Source organism: Macaca nemestrina, chromosome 15, assembly GCF_043159975.1.
Source record: "Macaca nemestrina isolate mMacNem1 chromosome 15, mMacNem.hap1, whole genome shotgun sequence".
NCBI classification, from domain to species: domain Eukaryota; kingdom Metazoa; phylum Chordata; class Mammalia; order Primates; family Cercopithecidae; genus Macaca; species Macaca nemestrina.
In genome coordinates, this window is record NC_092139.1 from 91,770,053 (window position 1) to 91,791,565 (window position 21,513).

Below are 21,513 nucleotides of genomic sequence, written 5' to 3' on the forward strand. Positions count from 1 at the left end.
GCAGGGTATACTTAATAGCCCTACTGTATGTCAAAAATTCTTACATAGGACTTTAAATCCTGTAAAAAATTAGTTTCCAACTGTGTTAATTTATCATTATATGGATCTTCTCTGTCCCTGTTTTTAATAATTCTCAGCCACTTTCTCGATATCAATGGAAAGTTTTACCTCAAGGTATGTTAAACAGCCCTACCTTGTGTCAAGAATTTGTCCATAGGGCCTTGGATCCTGTTCGAAAGCGTCATCCTTCTGTTCTTTTATATCATTATATGGATGACATTATTCTTGCTGCACCCACCAGAGAAAAGCAGCAAGATGCTTTTGTATCATTACAAACTCAGCTTTTTTTCTACTCACTTAATATTGCCACAGAAAAAATTTAACTGGATTTTCCTATTCAATATTTAGGTTATACCTTGGGGGCACAAAATATTCGACCCAAAAAAATTCAAATTTGACGTGATCATTTAAAAACATTAAATGATTTTCAAAAGCTTCTAGGAGACATTAATTGGATGCGTCCTGTTTTAGGAATACCAACATATCAGTTATAACATCTTTTTTCTATTCTAGAAGGAGACAGTCACTTGGACAACTCACGCCATTTAACTCCTTTGGCTTTACAGGAACTCCAGCTTGTAGAAGAGCAACTTCAAAAGGCCCATTTACATTATCTCCTTCCCGGTGTTCCCCTTTCCTTTTGTTTATTTCATACTTTACATTCTCCCACAGGAATGATTCATCAAACTAATCGACCACTAAAATGGATCTTTTTGTCCAATAACATATCTAAACGCTTGGCTACTTATATCGATCGTTTAGCTGAACTGATCATCAAAGGACAGCATCACTGTCGACAACTTTGGGGAGGAGATCCTTCCTTAATTATCTCTCAATTCACTCATAGTCAGATCACTTATCTTCTTGCAACTTCTGATTCTTGGCAAGTTGCTTGCGCTTCTTTTGTTGGACAATTTTCTACCCAATATCCTAAGTCTCCAATCTTTTCATTTTTTAGGCAACATTCTGTGTTGCCTTTCTCACCAATTTCTGTATTTCCTGTTCAAGGTCCTACCTTTTTTACTGATGCTAGTAGCAATGGTAAGGCTGGATATTGGAGTATTCATCAATCTCGAGTTACAGTTTATCCTTATCCCTCGGTGCAACAGGGAGAATTGTTTGCTGTTCTGATGATCTTACTTGATTTCCCTACTACTGGTTGTAACATTGTTAGTGATTCTCAATACGCCGTTTATGTTACTTATATTTCTCAGGCCACTTTACCTCTTTGTGCTACTTCTTCTCTTCAAAAACTCTTTTCCTTGTTATCTTCTACTTTGAGCCAACGTCGAGCTCCTTTATTCATCACTCATCTTCGTTCTCATTCTCAACTTCCTGGACCATTAGTTCATGGTAATACTCAGATTAATTCGCTTTTAATAGGCCACCTACATGCTGCAGAACAAAAATATACTCTACATCATACTAATAGTTCTGACCTTCAATGACGGTTTCATTTAACTTATAAACAAGCTCGTTCTCTGGCCGGGCGCGGTGGCTCAAGCCTGTAATCCCAGCATTTTGGGAGGCCGAGACGGGCGGATCACGAGGTCAGGAGATCGAGACCATCCTGGCTAACATGGTGAAACCCCGTCTCTACTAAAAAATACAAAAAATTAGCCGGGCGAGGCGGCGGGCGCCTGTAGTCCCAGCTACTTGGGAGGCTGAGGCAGGAGAATGGCGTGAACCCGGGAGGCGGAGCTTGCAGTGAGCTGAGATCCGGCCACTGCACTCCAGCCTGGGGGACAGAGTGAGACTCCGTCTCAAAAAAAAAAAAAAAAAAAAAACACAAGCTCATTCTCTTATTCGAGCTTGTCTTTCCTGTGCTCCTTTGAGCATTCCATCCTTCCATCCTGGGGTTAATCCACGAGGTGTCCCTTCTTTTGGACGATTAAAGTATGTTCATTATACCATTGATACCTTTTCTCATTTCTGTTATTACTCATCTCTTAGCTTGTTTCGCCATCATGGGCATTCCTCTTATACTTAAAACTAATAATGCCCCTGCCTATGTCCCTCGTAAATTACAAGTTTTCTTACAGCAATACAATATTCCACATATCGGTATCCCGGGCAACAGTCAAAGTCAAGCCATCATTGAGCGCGCAAATTTAACTTTAAAAACTCAACTATTAAAACAAAACAAAAAGGGGGAAATGAGCCCCCCAGAAACCAGATTTTGAAGGTTCTTTTTACCTTAATTTTTTTGAATCAATGGAGACAATTGCAAGATTCTGCTGCCGTAACCCATCTTTCCTCACCTCCCTTGGTGATAGTCCCCGCTGACAATTTAAAGGTTTGGTATCCTAATGAAGAAGGTAAGTATGTTCAAGGGCAAGTTCTAAAACAGGGACGGGGCTATGCTCTTGTCCTTACAGGGAGCGGACCTGAGTGGTTTCCTACAAGATGATTGAAACCCTGTTGAAAAGAAAACTGGATTCAGCATGCATTTCTTCCTTTGTTGGATGTGCCTCGGTGGGGGACTTATTTCTCTTAGTGAGGCTTTGTATGAATATTGGACTTATATTCCCTTTCCACCCTTGTATCAGGGAGTCGCCTGGGGGGAGGCGGAAATTAAGGTTTTCACCAATGACACTACTTGGATGCCGTCCCCCTATATAGACAAGGACAATATAGAATGGGAAACGGGAATTATAAACAACACATATCAATTTGGAGTGGAAGGACCATGTATGGGAAATAGTTCTCATTGTCTCCGAAAATCGCATGAAGCCTGGGCTGTTCGCTATAATCATAGTCATGTGGCTGCTAATACTGTTATTATTGTAACTAGAAGCTTTTAATATAATCATACTGTATATAGTAATGAAACTATTCCTAGTTCTTTACTTTTTTGTCCTATTCTAGAGGTTTCTCCTAATATTGAGGTGCTGGAGTGACAACAATGTCGGGGAACTAAACCCCGGATTTTATTAGAATACAATGGAATGTAAATAACTGATTGGAGTGTGCACGGTGATTTTCAAATAAAATTTAGTCACATACCTTTGAAATGACACTGGGTAAATAAAAGTATTGCCGCTAACAGTAATGAAACCTTGGTATGGCGTGAAGGAGGCCTGAAGTACAGAGTCATCTTTGGAAGTTGTTAGCTGCAGGCGATGCCATTAGCACTTTTGTGGGGAATATGTCCCTTAATCTTTCTAACCCAACTAACTCCTTTCATATTCAGTTATATCGAAATACCTCCTGATATATTATTGCTTGTGTCCGTAAGCCTTACCTATTATTAGCAGGGAGTTTGACATGGGATAATGATACGGGGATTGTTAATTGTACAGATACGTGTACATTTTTGTCTTGCCTCAATCATTTCTGGTGGCACAACTTTACTGGGGATATTTATATCCTCAGGGCTCGTAAGGAAATTTGGCTACCTGTTAACCTTACGCGACCATGGGGGGCATCACCTCTTGAAACTTATATTTGGACTTCTCTCCAGCGAACCCGCCATGCCCTTGGACTTATAATTGCCTCAGCGATGAGTCTTGTTGCCATCGCCTCCACTGCGACCGTAGCAGGACTTGCTTTTCATCAAAGTATACAAAATGCTGAATTTGTGCAGCAATGGCACGAGCAATCTCACCAGTTATGGCTTCAACAACGAAACATTGATTCTCAACTTGCTGAAAGATTGGACAACATGGAGCAAGCATTGACATGGCTTGGAGATCAGCTCACTGTACTTAGTACTCAGATAACATTACAATGTGATTGGAACTCCACTCAACTTTGTGTAACGCCTGTGCCTTTTAACATCTCTCAAAATTGGACCGTAATCCGAAAATTATTAGTAGGCCATAAAAATATTAGTTTGGACATCCAAGAGCTCACTCAGAACATTTCTGAAGCATTTCAATAACAATTACATGTGTTGTCCGGAACCGTAACCCTGCAAGAGCTGGGTCAGCGCCTTGCTGCCTTTAACCCATGGACCCAGATGAAAACATGGATTTCTACAATCTCTGGAAGTATATGGTTTTGGGCACTCGGATTGGGTCTACTTCTTTTGGTGATCCGATGCTCCCTCCATCGCCTCCAAAAACAAAAGAAAACACAGGAACAAATATAGGCTACCTTTTAGGATTGAGGCAAAACAAAACAAAAAGGGGGAAATGCAGGGGCCTTTGAAAACAGTATGCTGAGAATAGATAGGGCTCAAGGACAGTATCTCCAATTGAACTTTTAATGAACTCCCGTAGGCACCAAGAAGGTGGGCAGATAAGGAAGAGCATAGAAACAAGGAACTGAGTAGAAGGTTACATGTGGGAAAAGAAAGTTTGTTTTGCATTGCATTCTTTCTGCTGACGTGGGGTTTATGGAGTATAAATAAAGTGAGGCGGAGGCTCTGAGCGTGGCCGCCATGTTCTCTGTGTGTCTTTGTCTTTTGTGTGTTCTTTCATTCTCCACCACCCCCGGCACGGACCCCAACACACCACTTTTCACATTTTGCCCCAGGTATTCTTTCTTTCTCTCTCTCTCTTTCTCTCTATAGTGATGGTAAGGTAGAGAAAGTAAGCTGCAGACATCATGGCACTTTACAACTAAATCCTTCAGCAGGTGTTGACCCCAAATAATGTCGTTCTCTAACATAATTGCAATATTATTATTTCACATAAGAATATTTATATTAATATAATCTGTTATACAGTCCATATCTAAATATTTCCAGTTGGCCCCTAATTGGAGTATGGACTGTATTACAGTTAGATTATTAACTTATTTTTTGTTTTGTGAGATGGAGTTTCGCTCTGTGGCCCAGGCTGGAGTGCAGTGGAGCAATCTTGGCCCACTGCAACCTCTGCCTCCCTGGTTCAAATGATTGTCCTGCCTTAGTTTCCCAAGTAGCTGGGATTACAGGTGCGTGCCACCACGCCTGGCTAATTTTTTTTTAATTTTTAGTAGAGACAGGATTTTACCATGTTGGCCAGGCTGGATCTTGAACTCTCAACCTCAGGTGATCCGCCCACCTTGGCCTCCCAAAGTGCTGGGATTACAGGCGTGAGCCACCGTGAACTTATTGTTAATGGTCACTCATTGTACGTGGTTGTCACATCTCTCTTGTCTCTTTAAATACAGAACAGAGCTGGATATGGTGAACTGTAGTCCCAGCTGTTCAGGAGGCTAAGGTGGGAGGATCATTTGAGCCCAGGAGTTTAAGGCTGCAGTGAGCTATGATCGAACCACTGCACTCCAGCCCAGGTGACAGAGTATGACCTATCTCCAAATAAATATAGAACTGCAGACCTGGCAAAGTTATTTTGTAGAATGGCCTACATTTTGGATTTGTCTGAATGCTGCTTTTTGTTTTCAACGTTTTCCTGTAATACTCCTTGGTTTTATGGAAGAAAAATGAAATGAGTAGCTTGTGTGCTGATAGTGAAGAGGAAGGGAGATATTCCTGTTTTATTTGTGGGAGCAGATTTGTATCAGCCTCACCTTCCCCTTGGGTGTTGTCGAGAGGATTATATGCAGACTGCCCCCAGCCTGCCACTGGCAGGGTGTGTTGGTGCATCTGGGTGTGTTTGGTGTGAGGAGGTAGCTCCGGGTCTCCTCCTGGGATGGTGTCCCATAGCCCCTTTGGTGGGGTGATCCCTGCAGGAGACTGAGTGGTGTGGCCGGCTCCCTTGCCTGAAGCTGTTATTTTGTTCCCTCCTGGGTTTCCTTGCTTATTGGGTAGAGGCCTGCTGTGTTCACTAACTAGGGTACTAGTGACAGAAACCTCTCTCAAACTGGTTTAAGAGAAAAAAAGAAACCTAAAGGAAAAACAAAGTCCATGAAAACTTTTGTTAACTGATAAGGTTAAGAACACTGGCTTTGGCTGAGTGTGGTGGCTCAAGCCTTTAATCTCAGAACTTTGGGAGGCCGAGGCAGGCAGATCACCTGAGGTCAGGAGTTCAAGACCAGCCTGGCCAACATGGTGCGTGGTGGCAGGCACCTGCAATCCCAGCTACTCGAGAGGCTGAGGCACGAGAATCGTTTGAACCCAGGAGGTGGAGGTTGCAGTGAGCCGAGATCACGCCACTGTACTCCAGCCTGGGTGATAGAGTGAGACTCAGTCTCAAAAAAAAAAAAAAAAAAAATACTGGCTTCAGAACCAGCTAGATCCAGGCAGCTGCAGCAGCATCAGACCATCTATTTGTCCCTATCTCTTGGCTCTACTTTCTGCATTCATTTGATTCACAGGCTCCTCTCCTCCCATGTTGTAAGGCAGCCACCGGCAGCTCCAGTCTGCCACTTTGGAAACCTCAGTGGGTATAATTAAGCTGCTTCCTTCTATAGTACCTGTAAAAATTCGGTGTTCACTCTGTTTGGACCGACTAGGTGTATGTGCCCATTCCTGAAGCAATCATAGTGAATTGGGGAATAGAATACATGAATTGAGGCCAGCAGTGGTGGCTTACACCTGTAATCCCAGCACTTTGGGAAGCCAAGACAGGAGGATCACTTGAGGCCAGGAGTTCAAGACCAGTGTGGGCAACAAAGTGAGACCCTGTCACTACAAAAAATTAAAAAATTAACTGAGCATGATGGTGCACACCTATAGTCCTAGTCACCCAGGAGACGAGGTCAGGAGGATTGCTTATGCCCAGGGAGTTGAGGCTGCAGTAAGCTATGATTATGCTACTGAACTCCAGCCTGGGCGACAGAGCAAGACCCTGTCTCTGAAAAAACAAAAACAACAACAACAAAAAAAAAACACATGAATTTGAATTTGAATTGGCCAAGCCTGCATCATGTACCTACCCCAGAGCTTAGGCTGCGTAGACTGAGAAAGGGAGAGCCCCATCTAAACCACAAAAACCAACAGTGGTTAGAGTGCTCCCCAGGGGAACATCAAGGTACTGACAGCCAGATGAAGGGACCTGGGCACGGAGCAGGCAGGCAGATTCCTCTTCGTCTGGTGATGGGCATTGTGAGTCTCTGGCAAAGTCAGCTCCTCATTTCCTGGGGCTCTGTTCCTCTTCATTTTGGATTTTGTGTAAGTCAGTGTCCACAGGACCATTTGTGTCTGGGTCTCAGCTCTGCTTGTTAGTAGCTATGCGATCCTGGACAGAAGAATTAGTCTTTCTAGGTCTCAGTTTACTCATCTGGAAAGGAAGATGATGTTCATGTTCCTTCTTTTTTTTTTTTTTTTTTTTTTTTGGAGATGGACTCTTATGTCACCCAGACTAGAGTGCAGTGCCATGATCTCAGCTCACTGAGACCTTTGCCTCCCAGGTTCAAGCAATTATCCTGCCTCAGCCTCCTGAGTAGCTGGGACTACAGGCGCCCACCACCACGCCTGGCTAATTTTTTGTATTTTTAGTAGAGACAGGGTTTCGCCATGTTGGCTAGGCTGGTCTCGAACTCCTGACCTCGTAATCCACCCAGCTCGGCCTCCCAAAGTGCTGGGATTACAGGCGTGAGTCATTGCGCCCAGCCGCAAACTATCTTATTCCCCATACCTATTCCTCTTCCTACACTGTCTGTGTAGGAGAAAGTCACTGCTATTTACCCAGTCCTTCAAACTAGCACCTCAGCAGCCTATTTTTCCTTTTACTTCCCCTGTTCTTGCACATCTAATCATCTGATGCTTCCTGTTCTCTCTCCCAAATGATCAGAAAACTTTTCCGTCCACTTCAGTCATTTCCACTGCCTTTAGCCTTACCTGTTCTCCCAGATGAACGTAATGTTTCTCTCTCTCTCTCTTTTTTTTTTTTTTTTTTTTTTTTTGAGACAGAATCTCTCTCTCTTGCCCAGGCTGGAGTTCAATGGTGTGATCTTGGCTCACTGCAACCTCCACCTCCTGGGTTCAAGCGATTCTCCTGCCTCAGCCTCTCGAGTAGATGGGACTACAGGCGACGCCAGCACGCCAGGTTAATTTTTGTATTTTTAGTAGAGATGGGGTTTCACCATGTTGGCCAGGCTGTTCTCAAACTCCTGACCTCAAATGATCCAGCCACCTTGGCCTCCCAACGTAATGTCTCTTAATTGGTCCCATTGCTTCCATCAGCCCTTCTCTATTGTGCAGGGAGACCTCACTGCAAACACATCTGATAGAGACTCCTCACCTCTGTGTGGTTCAGTGACTCTCATGTTTCCGGAACAAAATTTAAACTCTACTTAAACTCTAGTGCTGGACAGTGAATGAGCCTTTGAATTCCAGGTTCATCTACTGTTTAGCAGTGTAGCCTCCGACAACTGAACTCTAAGCCTTTGTTTTGTTCATCTGCCTAAACTCACTGAGCAGTCATGGGACCTTGGGGAAGTTACTTGATTTTTCCATCTAGATTTATGCTGTAAAATGTGTACAATGGGACTGTTTCTGAGGGTTAAATGAGTATGCCACAGTTGGAACACCGTCAGGCACATAATGCTTGCCAGATGTTGACTGTTCATCTTTATCCTATGAGGCCAATGGTACCCCACTGTGGGGTTCTCAATTTTGTATAAGAAACTAATGCTTTATGATTTGTTAGGGAAAGAAATATCTGAGGCCGGGCGTGATGGCTCACGCCTGTAATCCCAGCACTTTGGGAGGCTGAGGCGGGCGGATCCCCTGGGGTCAGGAGTTCAAGACCAGCCTAACCAACATGGTGAAATCCTCGTCCCTACTAAAAATACAAAAATTAGCCAGATGTGATGGCATGCGCCTGTAGTCCCAGATACTCGGGAGGCTGGTGCTGGAGAATCGCTTGAATCTGGGAGGTGGAGGTTGCAGTGAGCCGAGATCATGCCACTGCACTCTAACCTGGTCGACAGAGTGACACTCCATCTCAAAAGATAATAAATAAGTAAATAAAAGAAATATCTGAGTACCCCTGCCATGGAAAGAAGAAACAGAGGGAGAAAAGGGAGTTGGTAGGTCCTAGCATTACAGAGCTGAGAAGGATGTGTTCAGTCCCTATTTTATAGACCAGGAGGGGAAAGTGTGATGTGTCCCAGGCTTTCATTCAGGATACACAGCCATAACTCTCTACTGAGAGTGGGACCAGGGCCCTGGGGGTAGCTATGATCAAGTTACAGACAAGAACTAACACTTATAGGACAGGAGAGAAGCATTTAGTTAGAAAAGCAGTCAAAAATTTGTGTATAACTACATTTGGTGAACAAATGAAAGCTGTCAGACTCTGAAAAACAGAAATGCTGGTGGAACTGACTTTAGTAACTGAGATTTTCTTTCATTTTTTTTTTCTGAGACACCCTTGTCACCCAGGCTGGAGTGCAATGGTGCAATCTTGGCTCACTGTGCAACCTCCGCCTCCTGGATTCAAGCAGTTATCCTGCCTTAGCCTCCCATGTAGCTAGGATAGCAGGTGCCCGCCACCATGCTGAGCTAATGTTTTGTAGTTTTAGTAGAGATGGGGTTTCACCATATTGGCCAGGCTGGTCTCGAATTCCTGAGCTTGGGTGATCCACCCCACTCAGCCTCCCAAAGTGCTAGGATTATAGGCGTGAGCCACCGCTCCCGGCCATACCAGGGTTTTCTATTGAGTTTATTGCTAAGGGTGACTTCCAATAACAACCCCCTGCACTTTTCTCAGGACTGGAAAGCTCAGGCAGCCCGGGGTGAATAAAAGCCTGAGTAGTGCAGTCAGCACAGAGGGGCAGGGTGGCCACAAGGTGGGCAGCAGCAGGGATGGGCATTGTGAGGCCTTGGGTGGGGCTGTGGGGCTGGACATTGTGAGTCACTAGCCTGGCCTGGCTGTTTCTTGGTAACCAGGTGACATAGGAAGCTTTGTGGGTTATAGGCATCAGCCAGGGCCAGCAGCCCTCAGTCGGTAGCTAGGAGGAGGAGGAGGAGGAGCTCCGACTGTGCTATCTCCTAGCAGTTTTTGTGCCTCTCGGCGCTTCTTGTGTTGATTTATTTTTCAGAGAAGACAGCAGGTCCCCGACCTCATAGACTAGCCACTTTAGGAGGTGGCGGCAAATTAAGGGTTGAGGCCCCAGATCTGCCTGGAGTCAGGCTGCTTCTACTAGTGCTGTGCCAACCTCAGTAGTGTGGCTGCTCAGGCAGCACCGTTTCAGTTTCATCAAAGGCTCAGGCAGGAGTGGAGTCTGGGTGCCCCATGGGGTGTATACTGACCTGTTGTATCGACTCCAGATGTAGATGGTGCAGGGGGAAGGTGGCACCCTCTTATGAATCTGATACTTACGAGGCTGTGGCTGCTGCAACATCAGAATCCACTACTATAGAGCCTGGCAAGCTGGATGTGGGAGCCACAGAGGGCCATGACCTGCAGCACATCAGCAACCAAAAGATGCCCACAGGTAAAAAAGCCATGGGTGTCGTTTACTCTCCGGCACACCTGTGGGTACCCTCACCCCCTTCCCATAGCCTCATCCCCAGAGACATCCTCGGCTTCCAGCTCCATCCTGCCCATAACCAGCTTTCCCAGATCTGGGGCATGGGGGACAAAGGCTGACTCTGCCTCTTGTCTTTGTCACTGAGCCTTTTTTGATCTAGAAAAGGGAGAGCCCTTTTCTCAATGAAATTTCAAAACCCCAATTTTGGAGTGCCCGTCCCATTCTCTAGCCTTACCTATCCAGCCAGTTTGGTACCTAAATGGAGGAACCAGGTAAGGATCAGATTGTTTCTTCCATCCTTTAAGGTAGCTTATTTTTTTTAAAATTTTATTTATTTATTTGTTTATTTATTCATTCATTCATTCATTCATTCATTCATTCATTCGTTCATTCATTCATATGGAGTCTCACTCTGTTGCCCAGGCTGGAGTGCAGTGGTGCGATCTCAGCTCACTGCAACCTCTGCCTCCTGGGTTCAAGTGATTCTGTAGCCTCAGCTTCCGGAGTAGGGCCTACCCGTGCCTGCCACCACTCCCGGCTAATTTTTTGTATTTTTAGTAGAGATGGGGTTTCACCGTGTTAGCCAGGATGGTCTCTATCTCCTGACCTCATGATCCGCCCACCTCAGCCTCCCAAAGTGCTGGGATTACAGGCATGAGCCATCACGCCCAGCCCATAATTTAATTTTTTTTAAAGTTCTGAGATACATGTGCAGGATGTACAGTTTTGTTACATGGGTGAAAGTGTGCCATGGTGGTTTGCTGCACCTGTCAACCCATCACCTAGGTATGAAGCCCTGCATGCGTTAGCTGTTTATCCAGATGCTCTCCCTTCACCTGTCCCGACAGGCCCCAGTGTGTGTTGTTCTCCTCTCTAACACTGTACATAGTCTAAGACCACTCCCTTGCTGATGACAAATCTGAGTGATAGGTCGCGGGGGACTCTCTTGCCTGTTTTTGTCTGGAGACCCTGCCTGGCTTCCGGTTCCTGATAAGAGTGAGGACCTGGAGTGCAGTGTGAGAAACAGATGGCTCAGTGAAGAACTGTGATCATCCACTGGAGACCCTGGAAACAGCCATATCATTTAGATGGTGTGGGTTTGTGTGCAGGAGGGTTGGGAGGTAGCTAGGGGTAAATTAATGTGTAGTGATTGTGAGTGTGTTTGTAAATGTGTGTTTTCCCCAAAAAATGTGGCCCCCATGCCCAGCACAGTACAAATGTCACTTTTCTTGAATTCCTGGCCTGTGGTGGTCCTCTCACCTCAGCCTCCCGAGTCATGTCTTCTAATAAAAAGGAAGCAAAACTTCAGCACCACCATACACTTTACATAAATGACCTCTTTCCTCCCTCACCACAGCTGTACCTGAAGGTCAGTTTAATATCCCTACTCCTTAGCTGGAGAGAGTGCAGAAAGGAGTGAACCCAGATTCTGACCTCCTGAATGGAGGAGGCAAAAGTGAACCCAGAAATGGGTCCCAGTGTTGATGGTCTTTATTACTCAACTGTGTCATCACTCAGGCTTGGTGACAGGACCCCACACCAGGGAGCTCCAGCACCTATGTGTGCCCCTGGAACTGTGTGACCTATAAGCTGCCAAACTTTGCCCATCATCAAATGGGGCCCCAGTGGTCACAAAACCCAGGGTAGCAAAAGGTACACGGAACAACAGATGTTTGCATGGACATTACTGTGAAATACACATAGAAAGCCCACAGGCTTCTGGTCAGTTCACAGATGCTGAGAAGTGTAAGGGTTCACATAGAACAGTGCAGGTCAACATCTGTCAGTGCTGGGCTCATTCCTCAACACTTGGTCAAAGAAGGTAAGGATCAGGAAGATATTGCATTGTATTTAATAATATGACTACCTCAAGCCTTAGAAATGCTCCAATCCAGGGCTGGGCATGGTGGCTCACACCTGTAATCCTAGCACTTTGGGAGGCCAAGGCAGCAGATCACCTCAGGTCAGGAGTTTGAGACCAGCCTGGCCAATGTGGTGAAAGCCTGTCTCTACTAAAAATACAAAAATTAGTCAGGCATAGTGGCCCATACCTGTAATCCCAGCTACTTGGGAGGCTGAGGCTGGAGAATCACTTGAACCTGGGAGGTGGGGTTGCAGTGAGCCTAGATCAAGCCACTGCACACTCCAGCCTGGGTGACAGAGTGAGACTCTGTCTCAGAAAAATAAAGAAATAAATAAAAAGAGATGCGCCAATCCATAGCAGACAGACAAGGGCCAATGCCACATCAGAACTCAGGACAGCATTATCGTTAGCCTGGTGCCCATCACCCTCACTGGAGACCTCTTGCACAGCTAGGTGAGTGAGGCTCAGCACTCACCAGGTACTGATCCCCGTGATGGACTGTCCCACTGTCGGGGGCTGGGGCAAGCATGAGCAGCCACTGACTCAGTCGATGCACACACAGTGTAAAGAAATGGAAGACATGGGCTGGGTGTGGTGGCTCATACCTGTCATCCCAGCACTTTGGGAGGCCCAGGTGGGTGGATTGCCTGAGGTTAGGAGATCGAGACCAGCCTGACCAACCTGGTGAAACCCTGTCTCTACTGAAAATACAAAAATTAGCTGAGTGTAGTGGCGGGTGCCTGTAATCCCAGCTACTCGGGAGACTGACGCAGAGAATCACTTGAACCCAAGAGGCGGAGGTTGCAGTGAGCTGAGATCGAGCCATTGCACTCCAGCCTGAATGACTGAGCAAGACTCCATCTCAAAAAACAAAAGGAAAAAAGAGAAGAGTGGAGGAGAAATGTCTAACAGGGTTAGTACTCATATCTCTGAGACCCCTTCTGAGTAGGAGTGAGCAGGACCTGGTCTTCCTGTTTGCCGAGAGCATGGTGTGGACATCATCCTGAATGCCTCAAGAATGGAGTTTCATTGCTTTCTCTTGTCTCCTCCATCTCTGTGCGATGATGACAGTGACACCAGCAGAAATTGGTGAGGAGGCAGAACAGGAATCAGGTCCCCACTTCTCTGACACAGAGCAGACAGGACACAAGTCAGGACAGACACAGACAGGTCCCAAGCCTGATCTTCCTGGGGCTGGGACAGATAAGTTTTTCTTTTTCAGCTCTTCTGGAAGCCACTTGAGGAATGGTCCTTCAGGAGACACTAATGGCCAAGGGTTGTCTAGCCACAAATGTGTTTCTTTTTTCTTTTTTTTTTTTTTTTGAGCTGGAATCTCACTCTGTTGCCCAGGCTGGGGTAGTGCAGTGGTGTGATCTCAGTTCACTGCAACGTTCAACTCCCAAGTTCAAGTGATTCTCCTGCCTCAGCCGGCGGAGTAGCTGCAATTGCAGTCATGAGACACCACGCCCAGCTAAGTTTTATATTTGTAGTACAGACGGGGTTTCTCCATGTTGGCCATGCTGGTCTCAAACTCCTGACATCAGGATATGGGCCCACCTCAGCCTCCCAAAGTGCTGGGATTACAGGCGTGAGCCACCATGCCTGGCTGACATGTGTTTCAACTGGACAGACCCCCTAGCACTGGGTCTGTAGCTGCAGCACTCCCGAGTAGCAGGGGAGGTGGGGAGGGACACGAGTTCCAGTGCACCAGGAGCTCAGCAAAGGGATGGGGACTGATTCCAGAGTCCAGCTCATCCTTGCAACTCTTCTGTGGAATCTAGAACACATCAGTTTCCACTTATTTTATAGAAGGTTTGGAATCTCAGTGTCAAACTCTATCTGTGTTATGTCTTCCCACAGGGTGGATAGAGGAACCCTGGCTATGGGTGTTTCCTGCCAGGGCAGTGACTGTGTCTTCCTCATTAGTCCTTATCCCAGAGCTCAGTCCTGGGGAGAACATGTTAGGCCCCATGGGCATTGTAGTGAACTCATCCCTGGGGTGAGTTCTAGGTCAGCCCTGGGCTGGGATCTAGCGCACGTGTGGAAATGTTCCCTTCTCAGCCTGTCCAGCCTGTTGAGCCCTACACCAATCCTGGAGCCTGCCCCAGCTTCTGAGTCAGGGTCCCTGGAGATGAGGTTGAGCTCCTGAGGACAGTGAGGTGCCCCTGCCCCTCGGCTCCTGCTTCTCTGATGCTGTCTAGACAGGGTGTGCAGGGCCATGCTCTTCCCCTGTGTGCACGTGCGCCCCCTGCTGGAATCCCCCTGGATCTGGATGTTGTCCTCGTTGTCATATCCCCAGCCCTACACAGTGACTGGCCTTTGTGCACAAGCCTAGGAAGTTACCATAAATGTATGGTGGGAGCACAGCTGTAAACCATTTCGCAAGGAAACACCAGGGGAGGGGGTCATGTCTTCATGTCTGGGTTTCCAGTGCTGTCTAGTGTGATCATCAGTCATATATGTGCCTCTTTATATTTAAATACATTTTAAGTATTTACAAGTAAAAGTTCAGGTCCTGGCGTGGTGTCTCACACCTGTAATTCCAGCACTTTGGGAGGCCAGGGCAGGTGAATCACCTGAGGTCAGGAGTTCGAGACCCCTGGCCAACATGGTGAAACCTCATCTCTACTAAAAATGCAAAAATTAGCCGTGTGTGGTGGTGCGTGCCTGTAATCCCAGCTACTCGGGAAACTGAGGCAGGAGAATCGCCTGAACCCGGGAGGCAGAGGTTGCAGTGAGCTGAGATCATGCCATTGTACTCCAGCCTGGGCAGCAAGAGTGAACCTCCGTCTCAAAAAATTTAAAAAAAAAAAAAAAGAACCTCATTGCAATAGCCACCGTGCAATGGCCCAACAGAATGCTCTTTCACATCTGCTGTGAGCCTGGCTGAGGGACCGATTGTTGAACTCCTCTAACTTAAAGTGTGCACATCAAAGTGGGAATCTCAGGGCTGTGAGATTGGAGGTGAGACCTATAATGGGCCAGTGGAAGGAAAAAGTTGAAACGTGGTTCGTTCAGTTCCTCTTTCTCACTTGAAGGCTGGCGAGTGTGAGCAATGCCTTTCTAGAGACCTCTGACTCCCCAGAGCCCAGGGAGAGTCTGACAACACCGAGGGAAGGGCAGAGTGATCTCGCGTAACCCAGTGTGGCCTCACCTGGAGTAGGAGGGTGGGCGAGTTGCTCTCTGGAATAAGTTCTTGTGGAGTTTTTGTCTCTAAAGATTGGCCAATGGACACCGTCCATGAGAGCAGCACAGTGAGGCAGACCTGTAGGTAGAGAATGATACTCTAGGAGGATCTCTGGGAGCAGCTAGGTGACACCTGTTGCTTTGGAACGTAGGAAAAGAGCGATGAAGACAGAACCAAAGGAAATATGTGTAGAAGTCTGACTTGTTCCTTTTGTATTTTAATAAGATAGAGGTGAGACAATTTATGTCCATGGGCTTTGTGTGCTGTGTTTGTAACCATTTTTTTCTTGCTCTGGTGTTTAATGGTTATCTTTCCAGAAGACCAGTTTGTCTTGTCTATGTCACAGCAAACATCAAAGCCTTGATCTTTGACTTGGGAATGCAGGAGTCTTACTAGGTCCAGGCACTGACTAAGATGCGAGGTATCTGGTGAGACTCCCTCATGCTCACTACTTGAACATAGTTGTTTCTCTGAGATCGTCTTAAATCTTCAGTCCCACGCTCCCTATGCCGCATCCAGCAAAGCTCCCTGAGGGACTTCAGTCTCCAACCACCAGGGCACTGACATTAACTCTGTGTCCTTTTAGGTTCCCCTGAGGACAGCCTGAGTTTAAAATCTCTACCACCAAGTGAGGAAGACAATGATGATGTCCAGGTAAGACGCCCTTTCTTTTCCTTCAGAGAAAATGTTGCTTTCCTGATGTGAGAAACAAACTCACCCATCCACACCCAAAGAATGGACTCAGAGGCCTGCAGAACAGAGAAAGTGAGACTTTTAATGATGGTCTTGCAAGATCGGGTGTCTGATGGGCAGACACACCCAGAACAGTTTCAACAAGAATTTTATACCCTAGTGTGCAGGTCCCTCACCTGGTTCCTTATAGACTGAGTACTGTGGAGTCACAATCTTCCCGGGTGTCACATATTGATTTTTTTTGGAGGGGGGGTTAGGTATTTTTCTAGGGTTGTCTTACTGCATTTTGTTGAAGCCCACAATGCATTGCCATCCTAGTCAGCTCAGGGGCTCTTCAGGTATTTGACTTATGACCTAAGTAGCTGGGTAGGCTGATAAGAACAGACAAAGTGAGCTATTCTGCAGGCTGGTAAACTTTCAACTTAGACTAAACTTGTTTGTTAAAATGAGGACAACTAAGTGGGGTGAAAAGGGGAACAAGCAGGCATTGCCTATCGAACCAGGAGCCTTGCTAGTATTTCTTCTGTCCTTTGCTGACCTAAACACGTTCAGGTACTTTGTCTTAAAAATGTACCACTGTATGCATTATTTCCTTCACCTGATTTCTTTCCTTCTCGATTAATTTTGATATAAGAATATGATGAGGCACATTATGTATAACATACACAATAGTCCTTCTTGGGATGGAGTTCAGTGGGAACGTCTTCCCATCTAATACATGACACACTAGGATGTTTTTAAATGACAGCATCCATCATCAACTGTAATGCAGAGGCATTTTCCTCCACACCAGTTTTCCTCTTTGAATTACGCATTGTGCGCTTGCCAATCTAAATCAACTTCAAAGAAATTCTATGAGAAAAGCTCTTGTCTTTTCCACAGGTGTCCTCTATGCTAGAATGTTTTGTCTTTGACATGGACTCAACCACTGTTTCAAAAGTAGTTTGCTGGCCTGTAATCCCAGCACTTTGGGAGGCCGAGACAGGCGGATCACGAGGTCAGGAGATCGAGACCATCTTGGCTAACACGGTGAAACCCCGTCTCTACTAAAAAATACAAAAAAACTAGCCGGGCAAGGTGGCGGGTGCCTATAGTCCCAGCAACTTGGGAGGCTGAGGCAGGAGAATGGGGTAAACCTGGGAGGCAGAGCTTGCAGTGAGCTGAGATCCGGCCACTGCACTCCAGCCTGGACGACAGAGCGAGCCTCCGTCTCAAAAAAAAAAAAAAAGAAAAAGAAAGAAAAAAAAAGTAGTTTTCTGAAGTCGTCAAGAGACTAACAGATCTGTGTAAGGGGTACAGCAGAATTGATCTGATCCTCATAGCATCTTCTTTTGTCTCATTGCAGATTTTACCGTCAGATGTCCAGGGTACGTACCTTGAACTAACTCACTTTCTGAGAAACAAACTTGCTGGCTTTATTATTTTTATTTTTTTATTTTTTATTTTTATTTATTTATTTATTTTTTTGAGACGGAGTCTCTCTCTGTCGCCCAGGCTGGAGTGCAGTGGCGCGATCTCGGCTCACTGCAAGCTCCGCCTCCCAGGTGCACGCCATTCTCCTGTCTCAGCCTCCCGTGTAGCTGGGACTACAGGCGCCCGCCACCGCTCCCGGCTAATTTTTGTATTTTTAGTAGAGACGGGTTTTCACCATGTTAGCCAGGATGGTCTCGATCTCCTGACCTCGTGATCTGCCCGTCTTGGCCTCCCAAAGTGCTGGGATTACAGGCGTGAGCCACCGCACCCGGCCAACTTGCTGGATTTAATATATAGAAACCTTAATCTGGGTTCCTGTTAAAAATATTGGGAGTCTGGTGAGAGCAAATGATTTTGCAAGTGTATAGCTATGAGCAGAGGGGCTGTAGAAATGTGTGTGAACCCAGAGGACCAACCAGGAGATTGTGAGCCAGTGTGTCTTCACCTGGAGTAGGAGAAGTGAGTGCAGCTCTCAGTGACTTATCCTGATGTTGGTGGTTCTAAAGAGTGGATTCTGGAGAATCTCAGCAGGGAAGAGGATGCCTTTCCAGGTAGGCAACAAGATTTCAGATGGGATCTAATAAAACAGCGTTTGCAGGAACCTTCATGTTATACCTGCTGCTTGGGAGGGTGTAGAAAGAGAAAAAGAAAAAGTAAATATAAGCTGAGTTTGTTATTTACAGAGTTTAATGTCATCATGGTGAGAAGTACTATGTTTATGGGCGTTTGAGTATCCTGTCTTTTCGATCACCTCTTCTTGCTTTATTATTTAAAGATGATTTTTCTGAGAACACCTGCTCTTTTCTGCCTGTGCCACTGCAAAATCTCAGAGCTTTTAGTTTGGGACGCAGTTCTGTCACAGGCAGTTACTTCATCCTGAAGACAAAATTCTTCTGCGGTTTGCCCAGATGCATAGGAGAAATTAATGCTCACCTTTTGAACTGTTAGGTTTCATGGCAGCACATTCATTTGTCTGTCCTTGCTGTTTACCTCTGGTATGAAGACATCTCCCTGGGCATGGAGGACAGAATGAAAATTCACTCTGGGCTCATTGCAAAAGCTCCAGTGTCTTGGAAATGGAGGGAGAGGCACAACCTTGAGCACATTGTCAGCATTCCATTTCTTCATTTGAATGAGAATATGCAGTTTTACCATCATTTGTGGAAGAGGCTTTCCTTTCCCCATTGTGTATTCTTGGCACCTCTGTTGAAGATCAGCTGACTGTATGTGTGCATTTAATTCTGGGCTCTCGATTCTATATCTGTGATACTTACGGGTGCCCCCATGCTAGAAGCAGGCTGTCTGAATTTCTCTGCTTTTTGTAGATTTCAATCTCATGAATTTGCATCCTCCAACACTATTCTTTTTCAACATTAACACAGTTATTTGAGGCACATAAAAATTCACTGAAGTCTTAGGATTAATTTTTCCATTTCTGCACAGATGGCTATTACCAGTTTGATAGCAGTTGTTGTGAGACTATAGATCATGTGTGTAGTATTGTGTGTTAGTCATGCTTAGTCTTCCTATCCATGAATACAGGATGCCTTTCAACTTACTTGTCTTTTTTTTTTGCCTCGGAATCTCACTTTGTCGCCCAGGCTGGAATGCAGTGGTGCGATCTCGGCTCACTGCAAGCTCCACTTCCCAGGTTCACGTCATTCTTCTGCCTCAGCCTCCTGAGTAGCTGGGACTACAGGTGCTTGCCACCACACCCGGCTAATTTTTTGTATATTTAGTAGAGGGGGGTTTCAGCATGTTAGCCAAGATGGTCTCCATCTCCTGACCTCTTGATCCGCCCTTCTCGGCTTCCCAAAGTGTTGGGATTACAGGCGTGAGCCACTGCGCCTAGCCCCTTTCAAGTTCTTTGTATGTTCTTTACTTTCTAGAATCATTATGTTGACAGCTGATTAGTTAGATTTAACATGACTGATATAAATTTGTGGTTTCTTTTTTTTTTTTTTTTTGAGACGGAGTCTCACTCTCTCACCACACTGGGGTGCAATGATGTGATCTCTGCTCACTGCCACCTCCGCCTCCTGGGTTCAAGTGATTCTCCTGCCTTATCCTCCCAAGTACCTGGGACTACAGACACATGCCACCATGCCCAGCTAATTTTTGTATTTTTAGTAGAGACGTGGTTTTACTATGTTGGCCGGGATGGTCTCAACCTCTTGACCTCGTGATCTGCCTGGTTCAGCCTCCCATAAGTGCTGAGATTACAGGCATGAGCCACCATGCTCAGCCAAATTTGTGATATCTTATATCAATATTTTGCGTGTCTGAATGAATAGGCATCAAATAAAAAAAAATTATGTAAGCTAGTTAACCAAAATCACCCCATACTCATGGACATTTGTTCATGAATTTGTTCATTAGTATGCATTTTGTCATTTCAGTAGATCGTGTATATTTGAGCCTGGAAGCTTATCCTCATGGCAGAAAGTGTTCAGAGTCACGTCTCTCAGCTGCACTGGTGTAGGTTGCGCAGGCTTCGTGAGCTTGGTCAGAATGAAGCCTGATCTTTAGGGACTCTCCTCAGGGAGAGTGACATAGGAGCTGCTGAAGCCCTTGATTGCAGGGGCCCAAAAGGTTGTGTGCACACACCATTATTCCGGAAGACGACTTACAAAGAGGAAATCATGACTATTTTTAATTGCGACATTTTAATATTATTTTTTCAATGCTCTCTATGAAAAACAATGTGTGATTAATATAATAGAGTAATTTGGGTAAAACTGAGTCCATTTCACCAATAAAATAGGCTTTTAATTAAGTAATAAATCCTTTAAAACAGGTGCTAAATGTAGTACCAGCATAATTGGATCCTAATATACTGACAGGGTCTTGAATACGTTAAGAAAATCCTGTTTGTTTTGAAGAGTTTCAAAACATTTGAGAGGGAGGAAGGCACTGTTCCATTGACCCTTAGTGTGTGCTTTAGTTCCATTTGGGGTTGACTGTTTTGTGTTGCTGCCTGATGCCTCTAGTACAAGGCCAAGGTCTCCATGTCTCATGTCTTTCCCACTCCACTCCTTGGCCATCCCTCTTCCACTCAGGGGAATAGCCCACCATCTACTCAGTCCAAGCTTGTTAATCAACCACCTGCGTTGCGTATACCACACCCAGCAAAGCCCCCTGAGTGACTCACAGTCACAAACAACCAGCATACTAATCTTTCCTCTGTGTCCTTCCAGGTTCTTCTGAGGACAACCTGAGTTTAGTATGCCCACCACCAAATGAAGATGATGATGGTAATCATGATGTTGATGATGCCCAGGTAAGACCATCTTTCTTTGTCTTCTAAGGAGATGTTGGGTTTCTGATGTGAGAAACTTACCAGTCCAAACTCAAAGAATGGACTTAGGGAGCTGAAAAACAGCAAAAGTGAGATTTTCCCTTTCTTTCTTCCTTCCTTTCCTTTCCTTTCCTTTCCTTTCCTTTTTCCTTTCCTCTTTCCTTTCCTTTTTCCTTTCCTCTTTCCTTTCCCCTTTCCTTTCCCCTTTCCTTTCCCCTTTCCTTTCCCCTTTCCTTTCCCCTTTCCTTTCCCCTTTCCTTTCCTTTCCTTTCCTTTCCTTTCCTTTTTTTTTTTGAGACAGAATCTTGCTCAGTTGGCCAGGCTGGAGTACAGTGGTGCAATCTTGGCTCCCTGCAACCTCCATCTCCTGGGCTTAATGAATTCTCCTGCCTCAGCCTCCAGAGTATCTGGGATTACAGGCATGTGTCCCCATGCCCAGCTAATTTTTGTATTCTTAGTAGAGATGGGATTTCACCATGTTGGCCAGGCTGGTCTCGAACTCCTGACCTCAGGTAATCCACCCACCTCAGCCTCCCAAAGTGCTGGGATTACAGGCGTGAGACACCCCGCCCACCCGAAAGTGAGACAGTGTTGCAAGATCTGGTGTCTGATGGGCAGACACACCCA

General features: G+C 45.7%; 2 protein-coding genes across 7 annotated transcripts in view; one reads left to right on the plus strand and one right to left on the minus strand.

Moving 5' to 3' along the window:
• LOC112429437 (fructosamine-3-kinase-like) overlaps positions 1 to 21,513 on the minus strand; it is a 598,793-nt gene that overhangs the window by 352,062 nt on the left and 225,218 nt on the right. The window lies entirely within an intron of this gene.
• LOC105464207 (aspartate-rich protein 1-like) overlaps positions 1 to 21,513 on the plus strand; it is a 67,789-nt gene that overhangs the window by 32,327 nt on the left and 13,949 nt on the right. For all 3 annotated transcript variants that reach the window (XM_071080190.1, XM_071080189.1, XM_071080191.1), the window contains 4 exons: positions 10,169 to 10,335; positions 16,009 to 16,076; positions 17,461 to 17,482; positions 20,786 to 20,868. In XM_071080190.1, coding sequence (XP_070936291.1) covers positions 10,169 to 10,335; positions 16,009 to 16,076; positions 17,461 to 17,482; positions 20,786 to 20,868 — 340 coding nt within the window. The remainder of the gene's footprint in view (positions 1 to 10,168; positions 10,336 to 16,008; positions 16,077 to 17,460; positions 17,483 to 20,785; positions 20,869 to 21,513) is intronic.